We start from the raw sequence: 19998 nt of genomic DNA on the forward strand, positions 1-19998 counted from the left end.
ACTTTTCGGGAAGACAAAATGGCAGGCATTTCTATCACCTCCCCGTCTGTGTGCTAGAAAATACTTTGTTCATCATGAAATAATAATAAGTGTGGATCCAGACAAAGGCAAAAATATCCCCTTTTTTATTAATAAAAATAGAGTTCCGCATCATGCCATCTTTAGTGGTTCACATTCAAGGAACCGTACGTCCGGCCCAACCCACCGCAGCAGCATTTTTATTGATCCGGCGTGTAATCTGCCGGTACCATGTCTTACTAAGGGTGTGGGTCAGGTCTGAGTTTGGTACCCAGACCGGAACAGAAGTTGAACCAATGGAAGGTATGAACCTACAGTGTTGAACCAATGAAAGGCAAAGAAACCCTACAAGTCTGATGCCAACTTATGCCAAATTAACACCTTAACAACATGTGGTGTAACTGTCAGTTAAGGATGTATGGAGAGGGCTCACAGGCTCTCTCCATACATTCGAGGTGTTACCGCTTTATGCAGCTAACATGGCTAACACCTGCAATAAATGCTGGTACTAACACTTTAGCTGGCATCATCAAACACAATGGCGGAACTTAAATGATGGATACACATGGGCACTGCCATCTTGGTAGGCACCCCCATGATATCATCAGTGAGCGCTGACAAGGTCAAATACAAGGATCAACATCTTTGAACTTGTGATATTTTTGTATTCAAGAAAGCATTCACAACTCTCTTGAAATCCTGGATTAAAACTAAGAAGAACATTTTTGTATTGTGCATACAAATGTCAGGGGAAATGAAAAGTCTTCTCTAGGCTCCATGCACACATCCGGGTGCTTTGCCAGGTCATAACCCATGTGGAAAAGGAGAAGGTGAGCTGAGCGGCCGCACTGCGATTCTAGGAAAGAATAGGACCTGCTCTATCTTCACTGCTCAGGCACGGTGCTGTCAGAAATGGTAACGGTGACCGCATTGTGTATAATGCATTTCTGCAGTTTTTGCAGAGCCTTAAAGGGGTATTCCCATCTGGGAATTCACATTTAAAATGCTTAATCTGCCACATGCTGTAACAGTTTGATTTTTTATGTGATCCCTCCAAAAGAGGTGGTTGTATCCAAGGACAACATTCTTGTTTCAAAGGGACAACATGGCGACAGTTATGGGAAATTAACTAATTTTAATAACATCATATATATATATATATATATAGCAATGCCCACATGAGAAAACCCCTGTGGACTGTGGACTAGTTTACTTGTCAATAATCGGCAAAAAGATTATCTGACCATTTTGTTTACATAACCTTTACCTGTGAGATGTGTGATATTATATTATTTGTTATTCCTTATTCAACAGAAGTGTACATTAAATCACAGAATACAGAAATAGGGAGATATCTAGAAAATAGAACAATGTCTTTCCAGTCATTCTTTGCTCTTTTATTGTAAATTCCTTGAAAGAGCCCCGAAACAAAGAAAAAAAAATATGTTTCCAATGAAATAATAAAATAGCAATTAATGTCAGGAGAAATTAACAGTTTTTACCAGATCAATACAAAATGGACTCTAAAGTCTCCATAAATGTGTTTGAGGACTAAAAGATGGATGCACTGTGTGAACTGGATTCACTCACTGAATACTAATGGATACCAATTATTGAGGTGTAATAATAAGAACCTGCTCGTCCTCCATAATACGCATTCAGATAAAATCGTAATAAGGGACGGCTGGGTTTGTATTTGCTTCTGTGCTGTAATTTAAAGTGATAAGATGCCGACAACGAGGGAAAAATAAATTCACAAGGACGTGCCCTGCAAATCTATTGATTTTAAATGAATTGTGTATATTGATGACAGATAGATAGATAGATAGATAGATAGATAGATAGATAGATAGATAGATAGATAGATAGATAGATAGATATGTTCCAGAAAAAAGGCAGCACTCCAAAAATCAAGTGAAAAAAAAGGGGTTTTCTTTATTCCATGTTGCAACGTTTCGGTGGCACAGCATCTTTTTCAAGCCACTGAATCGTTGCAACATGGAACAATAGGAACGTGCTGCCTATTTCCTGGAACATATACTGGAGACGATGCTGCCAATGGTCTGAGGGACTTGTACCCACCTAATTGTGCTGCTCTGGAATTTCCTTATAGTAGATAGAGAGTTAAAGAGATATATAGATAGATAGATAGATAGATAGATAGATAGATAGATAGATAGATAGATAGATAGATAGATAGATAGATAGATAGATAGATACTTGAAGAAAATGTAAGCAGCACACGATGCAATAGGTGATGGTGGGTGCAGGCACAGTAGGACCGGGCCTCGGGTCCTTTGCAAATAGAGTAGCGGAAAGAGGCAGCACACCAAACAAAGTCCAGTATCAGGTGTAAAAAGTGGGTTCCGTTTTATTACATGTTTCAAAATACAGCTGTATTTTGAAACATGGAATAAAACGGAACCCACTTTTTACACCTGATACTGGACTTTGTTTGGTGTGCTGCCTCTTTCCGCTACGATAGATAGATAGATAGATAGATAGATAGATAGATAGATAGATAGATAGATAGATAGATAGATAGATAGATACTGGTCCTCCAAAATACATACAAGGAAAAAAACAGGACTTCAACGCAGGTAGATGTAAGGTGAAAAGGTGGCATATTTATTCCATAGTGACACGTGGCGCCGTTTCTCAAGCCTCAAGTTACCGAGCCGAAATGTCGCCACTTGTCACTATGCAATAAAGACACCACCTTTTCACGTTAAATCTACATGCGTTGGAGCGCTGCTTTTTTCCTTGTACATAGATAGATAGATACAATACTGATAGATTACAGTTATATATATAGATGATAGGTAGTGATTAAAGATTTATAGATTATAGAGAGATAGATAAATATAAATTACAAGTAGATAGATAGAATAGAAGGATGCCCCTTCCATGCAAAAGTAACTTTCACTCAGAAGTATTAGCTGAATTTCATCTTGCTTTCAAGACCGACCGCATTAACTGAGGTTTCAGAAACTGTAGAAGTTGGGAGGAACAATGAGTCACAGCAACCAGTCTCTACCCACCATCTCAGAAGAACTTAAAGGACATCTACCACCAGGATGAAGGATTGTAAACCAAGAACACTCACATACTGGTGTGTGCCCCTTCTGGCAGGACCTGCCCTTCTTTGAGCTTCTTATACCCTTGTTTTTAAGAAAAAAAGGCTTTAAAAATCATGCAAATAAACCTGAGTTGCTCCAGGCTCAATTAACACCTGTTGGGACCAGAGCCCCTCAGGCTCATTAGCATAATCTTTTTTTGTAAAAAAAAAAAACAGGATATAATAAGCTAAAAGAATAGCAGATACTGATGGAGGGGGCTCATCAGTATCATATGTCAGCGTGCTTGGTTTACAATCATTCATCCTGGTGGCAGATGTCCTTTAAAAGTTACATACAGTATGAAAAGGAGAAACCTGCTAAAATATAAACTACAAGTCACATAATGTCCAGAAATATCTATAAACTTCAAGTACATTCCCTGTTATGTGATGGTCCTGTAGAGGATAGGTTCACTATAACTAAGGAAGGCATCAGTCTCTGAGCTGTGAGAGACACTTACATAATTGTCACATTCACAGAGGTCTAATACTTCTTTACAAGATTCCCTTAAGGCCATCATCTGTGTCTCACAATATAACATGTAGCTTTGTCTGAGAAAACAATAATCAATGAACCCTCCATCCTTTGTAAATTATTTTTGCCGATTTGAGCCATGTATGTGTTATTTGTGAACGACCACAACTCTTTGTACACTGACATTCATTTATTCTCTTAAAGGGGAAGACATTTCTTAGACATAGAGATGTAATAACTAAGATCTCAGGATATGTGAGCTCTACATTCATTTTAATTGTGTTGTGTAGTACTCCATTTGTCCTTCGGGGGTGCTGTTGGGAAATCTGTACTTCTAGGTTCTGCAGCTCATTCTCAGTGATTACCAAATTATTGAAATACACTTTTAACAAATCCCTTAAGAACATGGATATATCTGACATCTATGGACAGGCACATGTTATCAAATAATCATCATATCATTACTGCGCTTTGCTAAACCTTCCTTTCCCAGGGAGAGGTAAATCAAATCCTCTGCAGCTGATCTCCCTGGGGCTTTCATCATAATATCGTATATATGTCTGAATTGCAAATTCCTACTTATGCAGCTACATAGAAGCCAGAGGTGATTTGCTAGACAGCGAGACAAGTTCAAATAGTCTGAAATAAGTGAATGACAACCCTCGGCAGTACTTATGGTAAGGGGTTCCTAGAAATACCCATTCAGACATACTGTAGGAGAAGCAGCCATAGAGTATTATTTACCTTCACAAATATTCTACATAAAAGCTGAATTACTCAACAATGTTAAATGTTATTATTTCAAGGAACACTTACCCTAGAGATAGATAAGAAATTAAACAAGATATAAAGTTGTCCTCATTCTGCAGAATTTTCTTCATGATCCTGCAGAAGGACACAAGGTTAATCTCCTGATCAACCGCTGATTGCTGTATGGGCAGGGCTTATAAAAGAGAAGGCGGGACTTTACAGAGGAGGGCGCTGGAGTAGGCTGCTGCTCCAGCCAGTTGTCTTACAGCCATTCAAAAAGGGGTTTGTAGATGGAAAGAGAGACATGGTGGAGATTATGGGAAACAGAGAGTCTGTTTCATTTTTAATATGGCATATGATAGGTCTGATTGAAATTACAAGGGTTGTTCCAAGTATTAAAGCCCTGACGATCCATTTATTATGCTTCTCTTGCAACTCCACCCATCAGTGAGAACAGGATAACCTTTTTCCAGATCCCATCCTCAGTTGGACCATATGATACCTATAAGCTCCTGCGATAGGACATAACATATATACTTGGGACTAACCCTTTAAGGAAAATAGATTGTTTTTAAATTTTCCGAGTACCTGGCTTTCTGTATTTTTTAATTCCTCCTTTAAATAAAAGGGGTTGAGAGGGAGTGTTTATATAACAATAATGCTATTTTTTCTACCAATCACACTGCCGTATAAAGTATAGTGGCTGTGCTTGGTATTGCAGCTCAACCCCATTCACTTGAATGGACGCAAGCTGTGTACAGGCCATGGCTCTGATTCATATGTTGTAAATGGAACTGCAATGTGGTTGTGCCTTTATGGGGCAGTGGATTTTCCGAAGTGCCATTGTAAGCTCATTATTGTTTATCCTACAAATACATGCATACTTTTTTTAGCTGGCTTAAACCTTGAATATTTAACTTGACATTTTCAATGTGATGTGCTGTATTAAATTAAGCCTATTTTTTATGTTAATTAGTCATTAGCTTTTCAACAACTTTTGCATAAATCAATGGTAGAAGTGAATATAAAAGCGTTGCAACATATTAGAGACACATTCTTCTTTCTCCTTTATGAGGCTTTTTTATGCTTCCTCCTATGCTCAAGTGACTTTCATTCTAAAATCTCTGCTGAGTTCCATCTTGCTACCAATACAGACAGAAAATCCCACATAAAGAAGTCTATGAAAGAAAGAATAGGGGGAGGTGTGAGAAGGAGGGGCTTAAGAACCGCTAGACTCCGCCTTAAACTTTTAGAACTATACTACTGATTTATACAAACTGTATCAAGTCGAAGTTTATTATGAACTAAATCTTACTGCCCAGTCCACTACATAGTACATCATATTGGGAATATTGGAATATGCTCTCGGTTCATAATAATTATAATAATAATAATTCCTTTATTTATATAGCGCTTACAGATTACATAGTGCTACACAGAACTTGCCAAATTGGTCCTTTAATTTCCACACCTTTTAGGCATATACTCAATAACCATCGTAGTGCAGCAATTGATATTATCTGTGATCTGAAAATTAGGTGTTATCCTTTCAACATCATAGACTACTAGTGATGAGCAGACCCCAACATCAATGTTGGGGCTTGTATCGAACCATGTTCAGGTCTGCAGAACACAGTTAGGGTGCGGTCTCACATAGTGCTTTGATTAGGTTTGGAAATGGAATCAAAGTACACAGGGGGGCGTGCTAAGGAAACGCAAGCGATCGGTAACCAGCACCTAGTCATTGCATGCATATGCGATCGGGTCCTGACATGCCCCTTGAGCCTCAACAAAAGTCAACGGAATCAAAGCGCTTAATGTGACCACATCCTAACGGTGTTCAGTAACCAGCACCCGGTCATTACATGCATTTCTGTAGAAACTCATATGCGAATGGGTTGTGGCACGCCCCTGTTTCTAAACGTCAAAGCTGTACGTGTGACCACACCCTCAGTATTCTGGGTTTGATTTATCTGCACCTGTAAACCATCCAGACACCTTGCACCGATTAACCCTGTAAATGGGTACATTTCCCCATCTGTGACACCCAAGATCAGTTGTTATCCTTTACAGGAAGCCAAAATGGGCATTGCTGGCAGCATTTAAAGTATAACACCCACGATCGGATTTTGTGAAGGGTGAGCGGACCCATTTAAAGGGATAACACCCGCAACCAGTGCAAGGTGTTTGGAATACTGATGTTTCCACGCATCATCACTACCACCTATTAAAACATGCAAAGTAGAACATGCATTATAAGACACTGGGGCACATTTGCTAAGGGTCGTGCACCAGTTTTCTGTCAGACTTTGCTTGTTCTTTTAGGTGAAAACAGCTTGCACAGGTATTTAATTTAAAGTCGCACACAATCCTTTTGTGGCGAAGCTGCACTAGGCATCATGCAACACAAATTAGGGAGCGTTCTGGTGCCCAGTCGGATCATGCAAAGTCTGACAGAAGTGTGTTGCACTATGTTGAAGGTGCCCCATAAAAAAAGTTGGTGCACTCTATCGGGAGAGTGCAGGGGGCGCCTGATTCATGAAGAACGTGCACAAGAAATCCTGAATCTGGCGCACCCTGCACCATACACAGGCAAACTGTTTGCCCTGTTCTTAGTAAATGTGCCCCTTTACTCTAATGATTTTGGAAACAGACAACTTTATAAAACTTGTGTCTAAAATTCTAGGTTATAATTTCAGGGCATGATATGTTATAGTTCCTAAACAGGTTTTTTCATTTTAGTGGATATTCCCTTCATTTGTTTTTCACTTACTGTATGTAGGAGTATAAGAGAAGCATAAAAACCTATCAGTATAATTTTGTTTTTGCCAATAATTTAATCAGATTTGGATTCTGTGTATGTCGTCTCCATCAGCGTCCTAATGTACATATTAACAGCATTGCAGATGGTGCATAATGTGGTTTCAATTTTCATTCTCCTCTTAATAATAAATCCCAAATCAAGTGTGAAAATCTCTGAAAGAGCTAATTGATTTAAAAGCAGCGGTTCACTTATCCAGTGAGCGTGGAGGCAAATCAACAGCACAGAGTAAATCTGCAAGCAGAGACATTCAATGGGAAGTAAAAGAAAAGAGCAGAGGCATTTGAAAGCCGAAATCTAGCAATGTAATGAACAAAATTTCTCTAAATATAGGTTAGAACGCATAATAGGGAACACCTACCTGAAATTCTATTAAGGTGGCTCCCATGTATCGATGCACAGGTGTAAGAAATTTTTTGTTTCCTCCCAGTTATCCATCCTTAGAAGATATTGTTACTAATGTTTGTACCTCTGCAATAAATATTTATTCCTACAGTGTATTTACAGGGGAGCAACTTTGCAAAGAGACCTAAATATTCCACTAGTTTGTCTACAGCTCCTTTGCAGAGCGATATATTTCCATGGATACAGACTACAGATACATTCTCTGTAGTCTGATTCCACAGTCATCTTGCTTTCCATCGGTCCCCTGCTTCTTGCCTATATAACTTAGGCTACATTTACACTGCTGGATGGGGGACGTATATACAGCCGGCGTATATACGGCGTATATATGTTCCCCATAAAAGGCAATAGGCGCACGGCGTCGTACGGGAGTGGCCAAGTGCGGCACCGTACCATTCCGTAGCCGGAAAGATAGGACATGTCCTATTTTCCCCGGAATACGGTGCCATGCCCCATGTTTCTCTATGGAGAGGGGCGGGGGTGAGCAGCACTCATTCCCTCCTCCTCTCCTGCGGGCACATTTTAGTGTGAATTTAGCCTTAGGTTAGAAAAAAAAAGAATAATTTTTATCATTTCAAAAGGATCTCAAAGAATCAAATTTAAGAGAAAGATAGAAAACGGGATTATAGGTTGTATTGAGTGTCCATGTCTATGGCAATATAAAGAGGGGAGCTCGTCACTGCCAGATACTGCAAGCAACAATAATTGTATTTTTCAAGAGAGAGAGAGGTAGAAGCTATTATGAAGTCCAAAATTTCAATCCTTCTATTCACTTAAAGGGCTTGTTTGGAATCTAGCTAAGCAATAAGCCATGGTGGCTGTGCCCGGTATTGCTGCTCAACCTTGTGTGCTAATGGAAAGTTTGTTCCAGCAACCATATACCCTACCATAGGTTTTGTAATACTTTATGGGGCATTAGGGACAGACTTAAGGGAATTTGCCTAAAGGATCAGACTACGCAGCTGATACTTGTAGTCTGTTACCATGAGGACACATAGGTCTTCATAGAAGCTGTATATACTTTACTAAACATTAGGAGACTTTCTCAACTGAGAACAACAGGATCAGATTAGAAGAGTTGAGTTTCTTTTAGCCCAATTCATTCTGTTAAGGTCGTGGACCCCTATATAGGTAATATGGTCCTCCAGTACCTCTGATATCAGTGGGTGCAGTTGACATTACTCTAATGTCACCGACATACTGGCAAGCCATACATTACACAATGTTAGTGTTACTGCTTGACACAAGACACATTACAAAGGCAAAGTGACTTGTCTGATTAAATTGTCTATTTGATGTTTTGCCAATAAAGTTTTTTCCTATTTAAATTAAACCCATGTTCTTGGTGCCTATGCTAATTCACAATCCTAAATTATACAGCAGTGCAAATGTCTAGAGAGGTTATTACTATGGGACTGAAACATTCTCTACATACATATCCTGTTCACCCAAGGGTAAATTATTAATGTTATAATTCTAAACTCTGGACAAAGTAGAAAGTGGTATAGTATATAGTATAGTATCATAGAATAGGTCTAATCAGGATACCTACCAATCAACAATTCTGATAAAAAGAGAATGGAACAGGAAGCAGACAGCACCATTCTCTGTATAGTGGTCAGTCCTGGTTACTGCAGATCAGTTCCTTCTACCTTGAATAGGAGCTAAGTTGCAATGACATGTTTAAGTCTTCTCTGATGTCTTCTCTGAATCAGAACAGCTGATCTGGATTTCGGATCCCCATTTATCTTAAATGAATGACTTTTCCATAGGGTGGATTATTATATATTTCTTTAGCCATAATTAAAGTTGGGTCATTAGGAGCAGCCTATCATAATAAAAACACTGGAATATAAAGTGACCACAGTTTTCTCTGGTGGATATACATGTGGTACAGGTGTGCTCCATCTATATCAGTGCACAGTATGAACAGATTCTTATTTGTATCAAGCTGCACCGAACTAACTCCGAGCAAAGATGTGACCTATTTTTCCAAAAACAACCTATGCGCACTCTCAATCCTTGGTGGGTATATTGTGATGCAGGTGCAGGCTATATTGATGAGAAAAAAGCCATAAATGCTTTCAGGGAAGTTTTAGAAAACATAGCTTGCGGCAGATATACCGGTACTAATCCTATCGAAAGTTTAGTACACACTTAATAGGATTACTAAAAATACACAAAATTTATCCCAGTGGATGATAAATCTGGCGCCTCTTTACACTATGTAGTACAAGTTTATAGAACCTACTAGTACAGTAAGACCTCATTCACACGACTAAAACGGGCCATCCTAAAACTAGAGTGCTGCAGATAGTGGGGCCCATTTACTAAGAGTCCGAATGCGGCACTTTCATTGGGTTTCCCAAATTTTTCCGATTTGCGCTGAATTGCCCTGGGATTTTGGCGCAGGTGATTGGATTGTGGCACATCGGCGCCGGCTTTCATGCAACAGAAAATTGGGGTGCGTGGCCATCGGACAACCCGACGGATACGGAAAAAAAGCGGAATTTTAAAAAGAATTTGTGTCAGAGGATCACACATCAAGAAGAAGAAAGTGAACTCCGGCGGACCTCGGCACAGCATCGACACCTGCTGGATATCGGGCGCATGACCTTAGTGAATCCCAGCAGACCCGAATCAGCATCGGACAACGCACCACGGGATCGCGACTGGTAAGTAAATGTAACCCAATGAACAGAGCATCAGGAAACACTCTTGACCAGCAATTATTGAGAATAGGGCTCCCATTTTTGTAGTTGGTGGTGGTACTAGTAATCAGACTCTCAGGACTTAATTGTCATCCCCTACCCATGGAGATGGGATATAACTTGGTACAACCCCTTCAAAGGAGACCTTTACCATCCTCATCAACTCCAACTTTTGCCGCCTTTACCAGGTCTCACTCCACAGACTCCAGTTAGAAATGTTTTCTATTGGTGTTTAATTCAGCTCTTTAAAGTCAGGTGGGAAGTCCCAGAAAGCCTGGACCACCCTCCTGACACTAGAGAACCAAAATGGGTACTAAAAGCTACCCTAAACTATGATAATTAGTCCTTCTACTGTCAAATGGGTGGTAATGGGCTGTAGCACCCATCTGACACTTGACATCTGAATATTGATTGTTTGAGAATGGTAGAAGCTGAAGTCTTTGGAATAACACCTATTAAAGGATGGGAAGAGTTGGGGTCGGTGGAGGAAGTCGAAAGTCCTTTCTGATGTAGTACGGCTTTCAATAGGTAGTTGTACAGAGGGTCAGATTTTACAAAAAAGCTATTAACTCTGCACTAAAATACAATATCTAGTGGTTATTTCAGAAAAATACTTACCCTTTTCGAACAAGCAACTATTTTAGGTCATCTCCATTAGCAGTAAATGGTCATACAGGCCAGATATTAATATACGTCTTACTGCAGCACTTTGGTCTACAGCTTAGTCATTATCTCTACTAGATAATATTCTTGGAATAAATATATCTATGGTGGCATTTACTATTTATGGATGTCATCTGCTTTACTACAACCTTGGCCAAGAGCTGTATGCCCTCTGGGAAATTTTCTTTAAGAAGAGACACAAATTGGTATTTTGTTTTCTTTACAAGACTTCACTTTGAAGATATGGTGGAAAGGCTATCGGACCCTTATGCTAGTTTTCAGGCAAATGCAACTTTATTATACACTGTTTGCACAAGACTTTTCAAAATAAGGGGGCGTGGTAGGGGTGGAGTATGGGCGGGGCCATCAACGTTCTCTGCAACGCTGCAGAAATAATTTTAGGCATTTTAGATTAATAAAATTTTAAAAAAATAACCCAATCCCCCAGTGGCCAGGGTGAAATCATAACCACTATAGAAAATGCTGGTGCTAATAAACCCCGTCCCACACATAATTTTCCACATGTCCATTACTTTTCTTTTTAAGTTAAAGAAAATCTACGATCACAATCAATCATGATAAACCAGAGACACTCATAGATTCAGCCACTGTGACTTATAGGGGCACATTTACTTACCCGGTCCATTTGCGTTCCAGCGGCGGCTTCTCGGATGAGCGATCGGGTCTTCCGGCGATTCATGAAGGTCCTGCGCCCGATGTCCACCAGGTGTCGCTGCTGCGCCGAGGTCCGCGAGTTGCGTCGGAGTTCACTGATCTCTACCTGGTGCATGTGAGTATGGCCCGTGCGACCAATTTTTTGTTTTAAATGCGGCGGTTTTTCCGAATCTGTCGGGTTTTTGTTCGGCCACGCCCCCCAATTTCCGTCGCGTGCATGCCAGCGCCGATGCGCCACAATCCGATCGCGTGCGCCAAAAACCCGGGGCAATTCAGGGAAAATCGGCGCAAATCGGAAATATTCGGGTAACACGTCGGGAAAACGCGAATCGAGCCCTTAGTAAATGACCCCCATACTCTTATATTTGTTATCCATCGCCTCCTTCCTTCTAATATCAACTTTTAAAGGGAATTTGCCATTTAAATTAACCCACCCAAAATAATATTATTATGATTAAAAATATGATTAAAAAATATTGCCCTTATGGTTCCTTTCGTTGGCTGCAATGTTAAAATAATCAGTTTGCAAACTGCTATGTAACTCACTTGTGGTGAGTCCAATGATGTTAATGGAGTCCTACATATTACATTTTATTTGCACTGCCCTGATTCCTTGTTCCTGATTGACAGGTCTCACTGCTTGGATATGCTGCTCTATTAATGTTGCTGTATCAAATGTTTTACACAGTGTCTAGCTAGAACATTGAGAGAGAGCTGTCTACGTCGTGGAAACTTTATGTCATGTAACCAGGATTATGCCATCTAAGGGCCTATCCTTTACCCAGTAACATTTGCAAAATCTACCTCATATATGTATCTGATCACATGAAATCATAGCATGCCTCCATGGATACATGGGAAGGAGAAGAAGTCCATGGAGGATGGGGAGGAATAGAAGTCCAGGGAGGGTGGGGAGTTGTAGAAGTCCATGGAGGCTGCTGTGATTTCATGTGATCAGATATATACATGGGGTTGACTTTGCAAATGTTACTGGGTAAAGGACCTTAGATGACATCACCCTGGTCACATGACATGACATGCTGAAAGGTGCAGAGGCATATGGCATGGGGAGGAGTAGATGGGAGGGGCCAGCCGAGCAGGACACACGACCTCTGATGCCAGGTTAGAGAACGTAAAGTTGATTTTATGGAGATGTGCAGGAAATTTTTAGATAAAAGAAGGGTGTCATTTAGTTACTAGCTGTATTTGTGTAAAAATGGGCTCACAGGTTCTCATCAAAATTTTGCTAATGAGCTTATGTTTATGCTCCTTTGACATGTACTTCAACACACCAGAAAACCTTTTAATATGTTCCCATCATTTTATATAACAAAGCTCACAAAATACATCATTCAAAAACTATGAAATCGTCAAAAAGAAAAACTTTCCTTATTTACCAAAAGAACCAATCACAGGGCAGCTTTTACATTATATTCAGCTCCAGATACATGAAGCTGTGCTGTGATTGGGTGCTGTGGAGAACCAATGCAGTCTTTGAATCTTCTCCTCTCCAGTCCCTGCTGGTCCCGCAGCTATAACCTCATATTCATTATTCATAGGGGGTCATTACAGGGGTTATGAAACAAATGTGACATCACCATTATTTTTTACCTAACCTCATAGTAGGACATCTATATCAGAGTGTTACCTTGCTAATCACCATTTTAATAAGCGTCTTCCCAGCATACCAAACACTCAATATCACAATATCATTATTAGTGCCTTGTGGTTCCTTGGTCCTACCAGTTAAAATCATTTCGAGGGCATGACCTCCATCAACTCCTAGTAAATAGACCCTACTTGCCTCCAAATTGGGTTGTCTTCTCCTGGTCCAGTCCTAATTAGAGCGTGGAACCACCAGAATAGCATCTGGTGATCCAGTAGGGCAGACCAAAGATGACCATTATCCCAATATCAAAACCTCAAACTTGCTCAAAGAGATTCCCGTTAATGTGATGCAAAGTTTTAGACTTAGAACTACCAAAGAACTGGCACAAAAAGTGGAACATACAGTAAATGAAGCATTTTTTTTATTTCAGAAATGAATACAATAAATGATACTAGTTAACTTTGTAATATACTTCATTAAAGGAAACCTACCACTTGTAGTGGCAGGTTTCTGATGGAAATACCAGGCACCAGCTCAGGGTGAGCTGGTGCCGGAGCTTATTTTCGTTAGTGTTTTAAACCGCGGTATCTTCTGTGTGACTTTTTTCTGCTCTTTTTCCTGTAGTGAGCAGCGTATCTAAAATACTTCATCCACTTCAGAGAGTAAAGGAGGCTGATTCTGATCTCTTTTCCCTTGATGATTTAGCTCTCTGATGAGATTAGACTATCCAGGGACTGTCTGTAAAGAGTTCAGTCCTTTTCAGACACTTTATCAGGCTCTCAGCTGTCAGTGGATACAGGACAGAAAGCTGATTTACACAAACTGCTTAAATCAGGAAGATAGGCAGAGGAAGGATACAGAAACAGATTTCTATAATAAAGTATATTACAAAGTTTACTATTATCAACTGAACTTTTTATTTATAAACTATTGTTAAAATTTTAGTTACATTTTGATTTCTATAAACTGGAATTCAGGAATCGGTTTGGCGAGTATTTCTTTATTATCCTATAAATTGCCAGAGAAATAAGAACCAAATGTGGGAGTCAATGTCCTGGAAAAATTAATAGCCCAAAATTAGAGAAATTCAGGCCATTTTATTAGGAGATCAGCCGGATCCAAAGCGTGAAAAAAGGGTCTTTGCACAAAATAAGCGTAAATCAGAGCAAGCCCTCAGGACCTCCAGTGTTTTTTTCTACTGTTTGCTTGACTGCAATGATTACCACATGGGGCCCCATGGAAAAGATAAGGCACAAATGTATTTGCATGAAGCAGATTATGTCTTTCACTTACTGCATGAGTGACAAGCAATTCACTCGCACTCACATTAACTGTTCATCAGCGGCTGTTTCTGTAGCCGGCTCTTAGCACTTAGACGTCATTATAAAATCTGTATAGGAATATTACATTGGTTAACACATAGTTACCCATGATGTTCATGTTCTGATATTATGGGCATGTATACATAATATATCTGCAGTATAATGCTATGATGGTCCAATAACACCATAGCGTAGCGGTATGTATAACACGTGGTAATAACCATCTAGTATGTATATGGTCATGTATGTATTTCTATAAATTGGGCACGGAGATATTACATTTCAGAATCTAAGTTATATGATTCAATGTATTTGACCTATATATGATTGAATCCCCCTCCCCCCTGACTTTTAGGCCTCTGCTTGCTCTAGCAGAGCCCCTCACAGATGTAATACCATAGGGGTCTGTCTACTTATGTAATGTGTCTGCACTGCAGACCATAGAGAATAGGATCAAACCCCAATCACAATTTCGTCAAACATCTCATGTAAGGCAAGTCAGTGGAGTACTGTCAGCGCTGTTCATCAGATCAAAGTACTCTTAATGATGAGTTGTAATTTGCTAAATAATGCCTCTCGTTTTCTTTTTCCTTTACTGTAATTTCGTCAGCTGCAGAAAATCACTCATTTCTTTCGTTTGTGTTTTTTCAATGCCGGGTAATTTACAGGGGGGAAAAAAAAAGAGGCCAAAGAACCTGTTTGGAGAAAAATGTTGAGCGTCTACATGCCAATGACGAGGAGGGTTGTTTTTTTTTTTCGCTCTGTAGAAGTGAGCATGTGTCTCAAAGACGTTGGCGTTTTTGGAAGCGTGGATGTCGGAGGTGGATGCTGTTTTATGATTATCTCAAGACTATGTGAGCCGAGAGTCTTAATGAAGTACCAGTCATTAGAAGTGTGCAACCATCAGCAATTAGCCAAATCTCTTCACGCTTTTGTCTCTATCCGAAATCCAGAAGGACGTGTATAATATATGCAAGACTTGAGGATATGGGTTACTTCCTAATTGACTATGCTAAACAGTGCACCGTGGATGATAGGATGTAAAGGCTAGACAGCCCCAAACTGAAATATACTATTGACTCCCTGATTAATTTGGGGTATAGCTTTAACTCATGCCATGCCGCAGTCACACAATCCTTATGGCGTGTTGGGACACACAGTATCAGAATGGTTTACCGCGCCGTGATATATTTTCTTAATCTCCGAAAAGGTGCAGCTTTTGCTTTGGAGCTGATAATCACAAATTCACCTCGCTCATTATTGCCTGCAATAATTTCAACTTAGACAGATTCCTCAAGTTTGTACATGACTTCCCTGGGTTATTACCCAGCTGTGCGGCTGAGCGGGGAGATAACCACATCCACAGCCTCTTATCTGTAATGATGTAATACATCCCAGCACTGGGTCGAGATGATTGGGGAATAATGGGATTGTAAGAACTGCAGAGATGACAACACAGCAATGCCTCCTGTCGCTTGTAACGTGCAAGCGCCTGACATGGACAGGCATAAGGAAGATGAGAATAAACACTAATTCGCTCCGGAATTAAGTTAGTAATTTCCCGTCTACCAGCTGGTTGTGTCTAAAACTGGGAACCCAAAACACACACACACACCCTGCGAAATTCCTGGACGCCGCGACTACTACGCAGTCTGCTCATTTAGCCGGTTTTGCAATTAAGTGTAATGGCTTTAATTAACAAGTTATTTTTAGATGCAACACTATAATAAAGGCTGATTGTATGGAGGAGAAACCTCCGGCATTGTCGGTTATGGATACGATCTGCCGGAACGCAAACTGCTGCGATCAGTGAATGGCACAAATACACTGCGCTTACCTTCTGCAGTAGCTGGGAACCTGAGTACTTTGCTGCTATGGATTTGATCTCCCCACCGAAAGCAGAGGCCCAGAGCTTTACCCTAGGATGACAAGATAGGGAGAGGAACCATAAATGCACCGTCTTTATGCCACTGAGAAAGAAATATCATTGAACCCCCTATATGGAAAACTAACAGCACAGCAAAAAGGACCTAAGAGCTACTTGCAGATCCAAAGCAAATCTGCATCTAGATGTCTAGAGCAAGGTAAGGCCTCTCTGCCTCGTGCATTTGCTGCAGCTCCTATCTCAGAAGCTTCTGCTTTACTCCCTTAGATATTACATTGCCGGCTGTGCACAGATTCGGTTCATTCACCACCATATCAATGCGGATAAAATTGACAATATCTAATGGACGCTTGCAAAACCATAAAGCAAGGTCAGAAATATGCAGCCGGTAAACGATATCAAAATGACAAAGGGGTAGACAAAAAAAATAAAACGGAAGAAGAAAACCCATGTTCTCCTTCCCGCACCACTGCATTTAATTGGGTACGTTAAAATAGCCCTCGGAAAAAAAAAATCTGCAGCCTCTCAAACTTCCTTCCTACCAGATAAGTTTACGCAACGTCTTCAGCCGTGAAAGAAAGACGCAGAGCAGCGTACAAAAAAAAAATGTAAAAAAATGGACTTGTCACTTACATAGATAAGGGGATCTGCTGCTCCGATCCGGTCGCTGGTTTTAGCGTGGTGTTCAAGGCTATCCAGAAGAAAAAGAAAAAGATCCCAAACGCTAGTGGAATTGTGAAAATCCCTTGCATGGTGGTGGTTGCTTGTCTTGTGCCGATAGAGATTTGTACAGTAAAATGGGGGAAACTCAAGCTGATTCTCTGTAGAGCAGACTTAAAGGAATCCGAGTTGATCATTCATCATCCATCCTCGGGATTGTGGTGTAAGAGTACGGAGGAGAAAGATGCGACGACTTGAAAAGTTGTGTCCTTGGTAACGGGAAGCGTGATGTACCAGCAGCACCGCAGCCTCGTGCCTTTACTTCTGTACAACTCTGCAGTAAGCAGTGCACTGGAGTTACTTCCCTGACCTACTGAGAGACTCGAGAGCTCTTAGCTGCTAGAAAGCAGACTATTGATTCCCAACTGTGCAGCCTCTGTCCTCTCACAATTACTGCTCACTTTACAAATGGGAAGCTGCCTTCAGGTCTCCTTTTCTCTTCCTGGTAACCTCCAGCCTTCATCCCATATCAAGTCTAGTGCTGGTTCACTGGAGCAGGAACGGACATTAATGGAAAAGTGCTGACAAACTTGTGCGAGATGGACCGAGCGGAAAATATATTGAACACAAGAGTATGAGGACAAGGAGGCAAAGAGTTGGCGAGGGAGCAGTTATATGGCAAGCAAGTCTTCGCAGAGGGACGGTCGATGAACAGTTGCTGGGGGTGTTGTGTTGACAGCGAGTGAGAAGTAGGGGGGGGAGCTGACACGAGGGACAATGAACACCCACCGGAGAGTTTCCCCAATTCATTCAGCGCCGTACTGCAGAGCAGCTTTTGTTGTGTGAACGGCTACAGTACAACCACCCAAACAGTGGACAGGAGGACGGGAGCTGGACCCTCGCTGACATGTCATGTTGGTATCGCAGTCAGTTTTTCCGTCTCACCCGGCTTGGCTCAATGTCTCCGTGCATCGAAGCATGCTTGCACCATATCCCAGCTGCAGCTGCCGCCGATAGAGAAATCCAGATTTTAAACGCTTATGAATGAAAGGAAAATGCAGCCCTGCCAGATCAATGCAGGCTAAGTGACTCGAGACCATGAATAAATTATTAATTTCGGTTTCGAGGAGGAATCCCTTTGGTAGATTTGTGCATCAGATCTCTGCCTTTAAAAAAAAAAAACAGCTCAGCAGCTCTGGAGAGAATTTTTTTTTTTCTCCCCCGGTTATAATCCGCACACTTTCTCTTCCCTGACTTACAACTCTGCTTTTATTATTGTGCCTTCCTCCCATTGTATGCACGCTGAGCATCCATTAATCTAACAGCTCACAAAACGCTGCCATTATTTCAGATTAGCATAGTACTACAGCAACTTCTGTTTACACCGCAATGAAAGTAGCTCTGCATTGCTCCCCTGGTAATCCTTTAACCCTACTCCTGCCAAGGGATCGTAAAGTAATAGATTCCAATGACAGCCCTGTCCTGGTGAATGACAACATTATCAGGAGCGGTAAAGGGCATTGTCAGCTGGACCTCCAGAAGGTGACACTATGGGCAGGTCAAGGGTTACGGCTTGGGGCAATAAAGTCTTAGGATGAAGAACGCTGATTACAGAATAATGGATTCTAATTGCAACTTCACACTTCACTTCCAGTTTATTATTGATTAGGGGGAAGGGGAAGGGGTATGATAGAAAAAGATCCAAAAAGTTTAATAGGGTAATATTGACTCTGCGATAATTTACAATGTGACATTACGAGTATATGATCGCTTATATAGTATACTTTAAAGAGTAATGAAATTGATTACTTGTATAGCAATCACATATTCTGTAGCGCTGTCCAAAGACTGTCACCATGCAAATCAGTTTCTTCTCATCAAGTAGCTCACAATCCAATTTTAGGTACACAAAATACAAAAAAGACAATTAACCCCTTCAGCATAATTCGGGAATTTGTGTGTTCTGTTTTTTTTTTTTTTTGGAATAGTAGGGTCTTAATAATAGTAATAATAATAATTATTACTATTATTAGAGTCTTAACTTTTCTTTAAATAGTCGGGTCTCAACTTATGGTACCTTATGGTAAAATTATGGTAACAGCATTACCTTATTGTAATAGCATTAGGCCATAAAGTGTGAAAATAATAATTATTTATTTTATATACATAATATTAAAAACAATGCTAATAATATAATTATGGATATATATTTAATGTCTTATATATTCATTTGAAATTACATATATATTTTATATTTTTTATTATTAATAGCTCATATATATATATATATATATATATATATATATATATATATGGATCATACACAATGTTCTTCCATCATTTATATTATAAACTTTCTACCTCCTGCAAATTTACTTCTTTGTATAAAAAAAGAAAAGTAATATATGCTGAATATGTATCAAACTGTGCCTTTAATGTGAATTAGATGCTGTACCGCCAGGTGCAGAGATTACCTACAGGCAAAATGTACAGATATGCATGGATGACTTACCATGTATAATGAATTACGCGCCTCCCTGCACACAAACTGCAGACACTATAGTCCCCCCTTTTTATTATTTTTTGCTAAATAGGACAAAAAAAAAATGAGTGTTAGGAATAATATCCCTCATATGTGTCTTTGCTGGTACAGTATGTGTCACGATTCAGCACATTCCACCCACTGGAAAGTTGGGTCTTTATAACGTGTGATCGTTTTAACCTTGCGTTTGCCACACGCCTGATGTCACAGTGTGAACGTGCATTTAATTAGTGGATAATCTACAATATTCCATGGATCCCAAGGATGGAACGCGTCTCCTTGTCTGCTAAAATTAGCCGGACTGGGCTTCCTGAAATAAAATCAATTAAGCAGGGAGGAAATGT

The 19998-nt window shown here is 40.2% G+C and overlaps 1 protein-coding gene across 5 annotated transcripts in view; it reads right to left on the minus strand.

Moving 5' to 3' along the window:
* Nucleotides 1-18275, minus strand: part of CACNA2D3 (calcium voltage-gated channel auxiliary subunit alpha2delta 3) — a 597379-nt gene extending 579104 nt beyond the window's left edge. For 3 of the 5 annotated variants that reach the window (XM_072127890.1, XM_072127888.1, XM_072127889.1), the window contains exons 1-2: nucleotides 17086-18273; nucleotides 16405-16486 (exon numbers count right to left, since the gene is read on the minus strand). In XM_072127890.1, coding sequence (XP_071983991.1) covers nucleotides 16405-16486; nucleotides 17086-17309 — 306 coding nt within the window. In that variant the 5' untranslated portion in view covers nucleotides 17310-18273. Of the gene's footprint in view, nucleotides 1-16404; nucleotides 16487-17085 lie in introns of all 5 variants that reach the window. The other 2 variants (XM_072127891.1, XM_072127887.1) reach the window with 2 other exon arrangements.
* Nucleotides 18276-19998: the final 1723 nt, after the last annotated feature.

The sequence above is a fragment of the Engystomops pustulosus genome, chromosome 10 (assembly GCF_040894005.1).
Source record: "Engystomops pustulosus chromosome 10, aEngPut4.maternal, whole genome shotgun sequence".
Taxonomy (NCBI): Eukaryota; Metazoa; Chordata; class Amphibia; order Anura; family Leptodactylidae; genus Engystomops; species Engystomops pustulosus.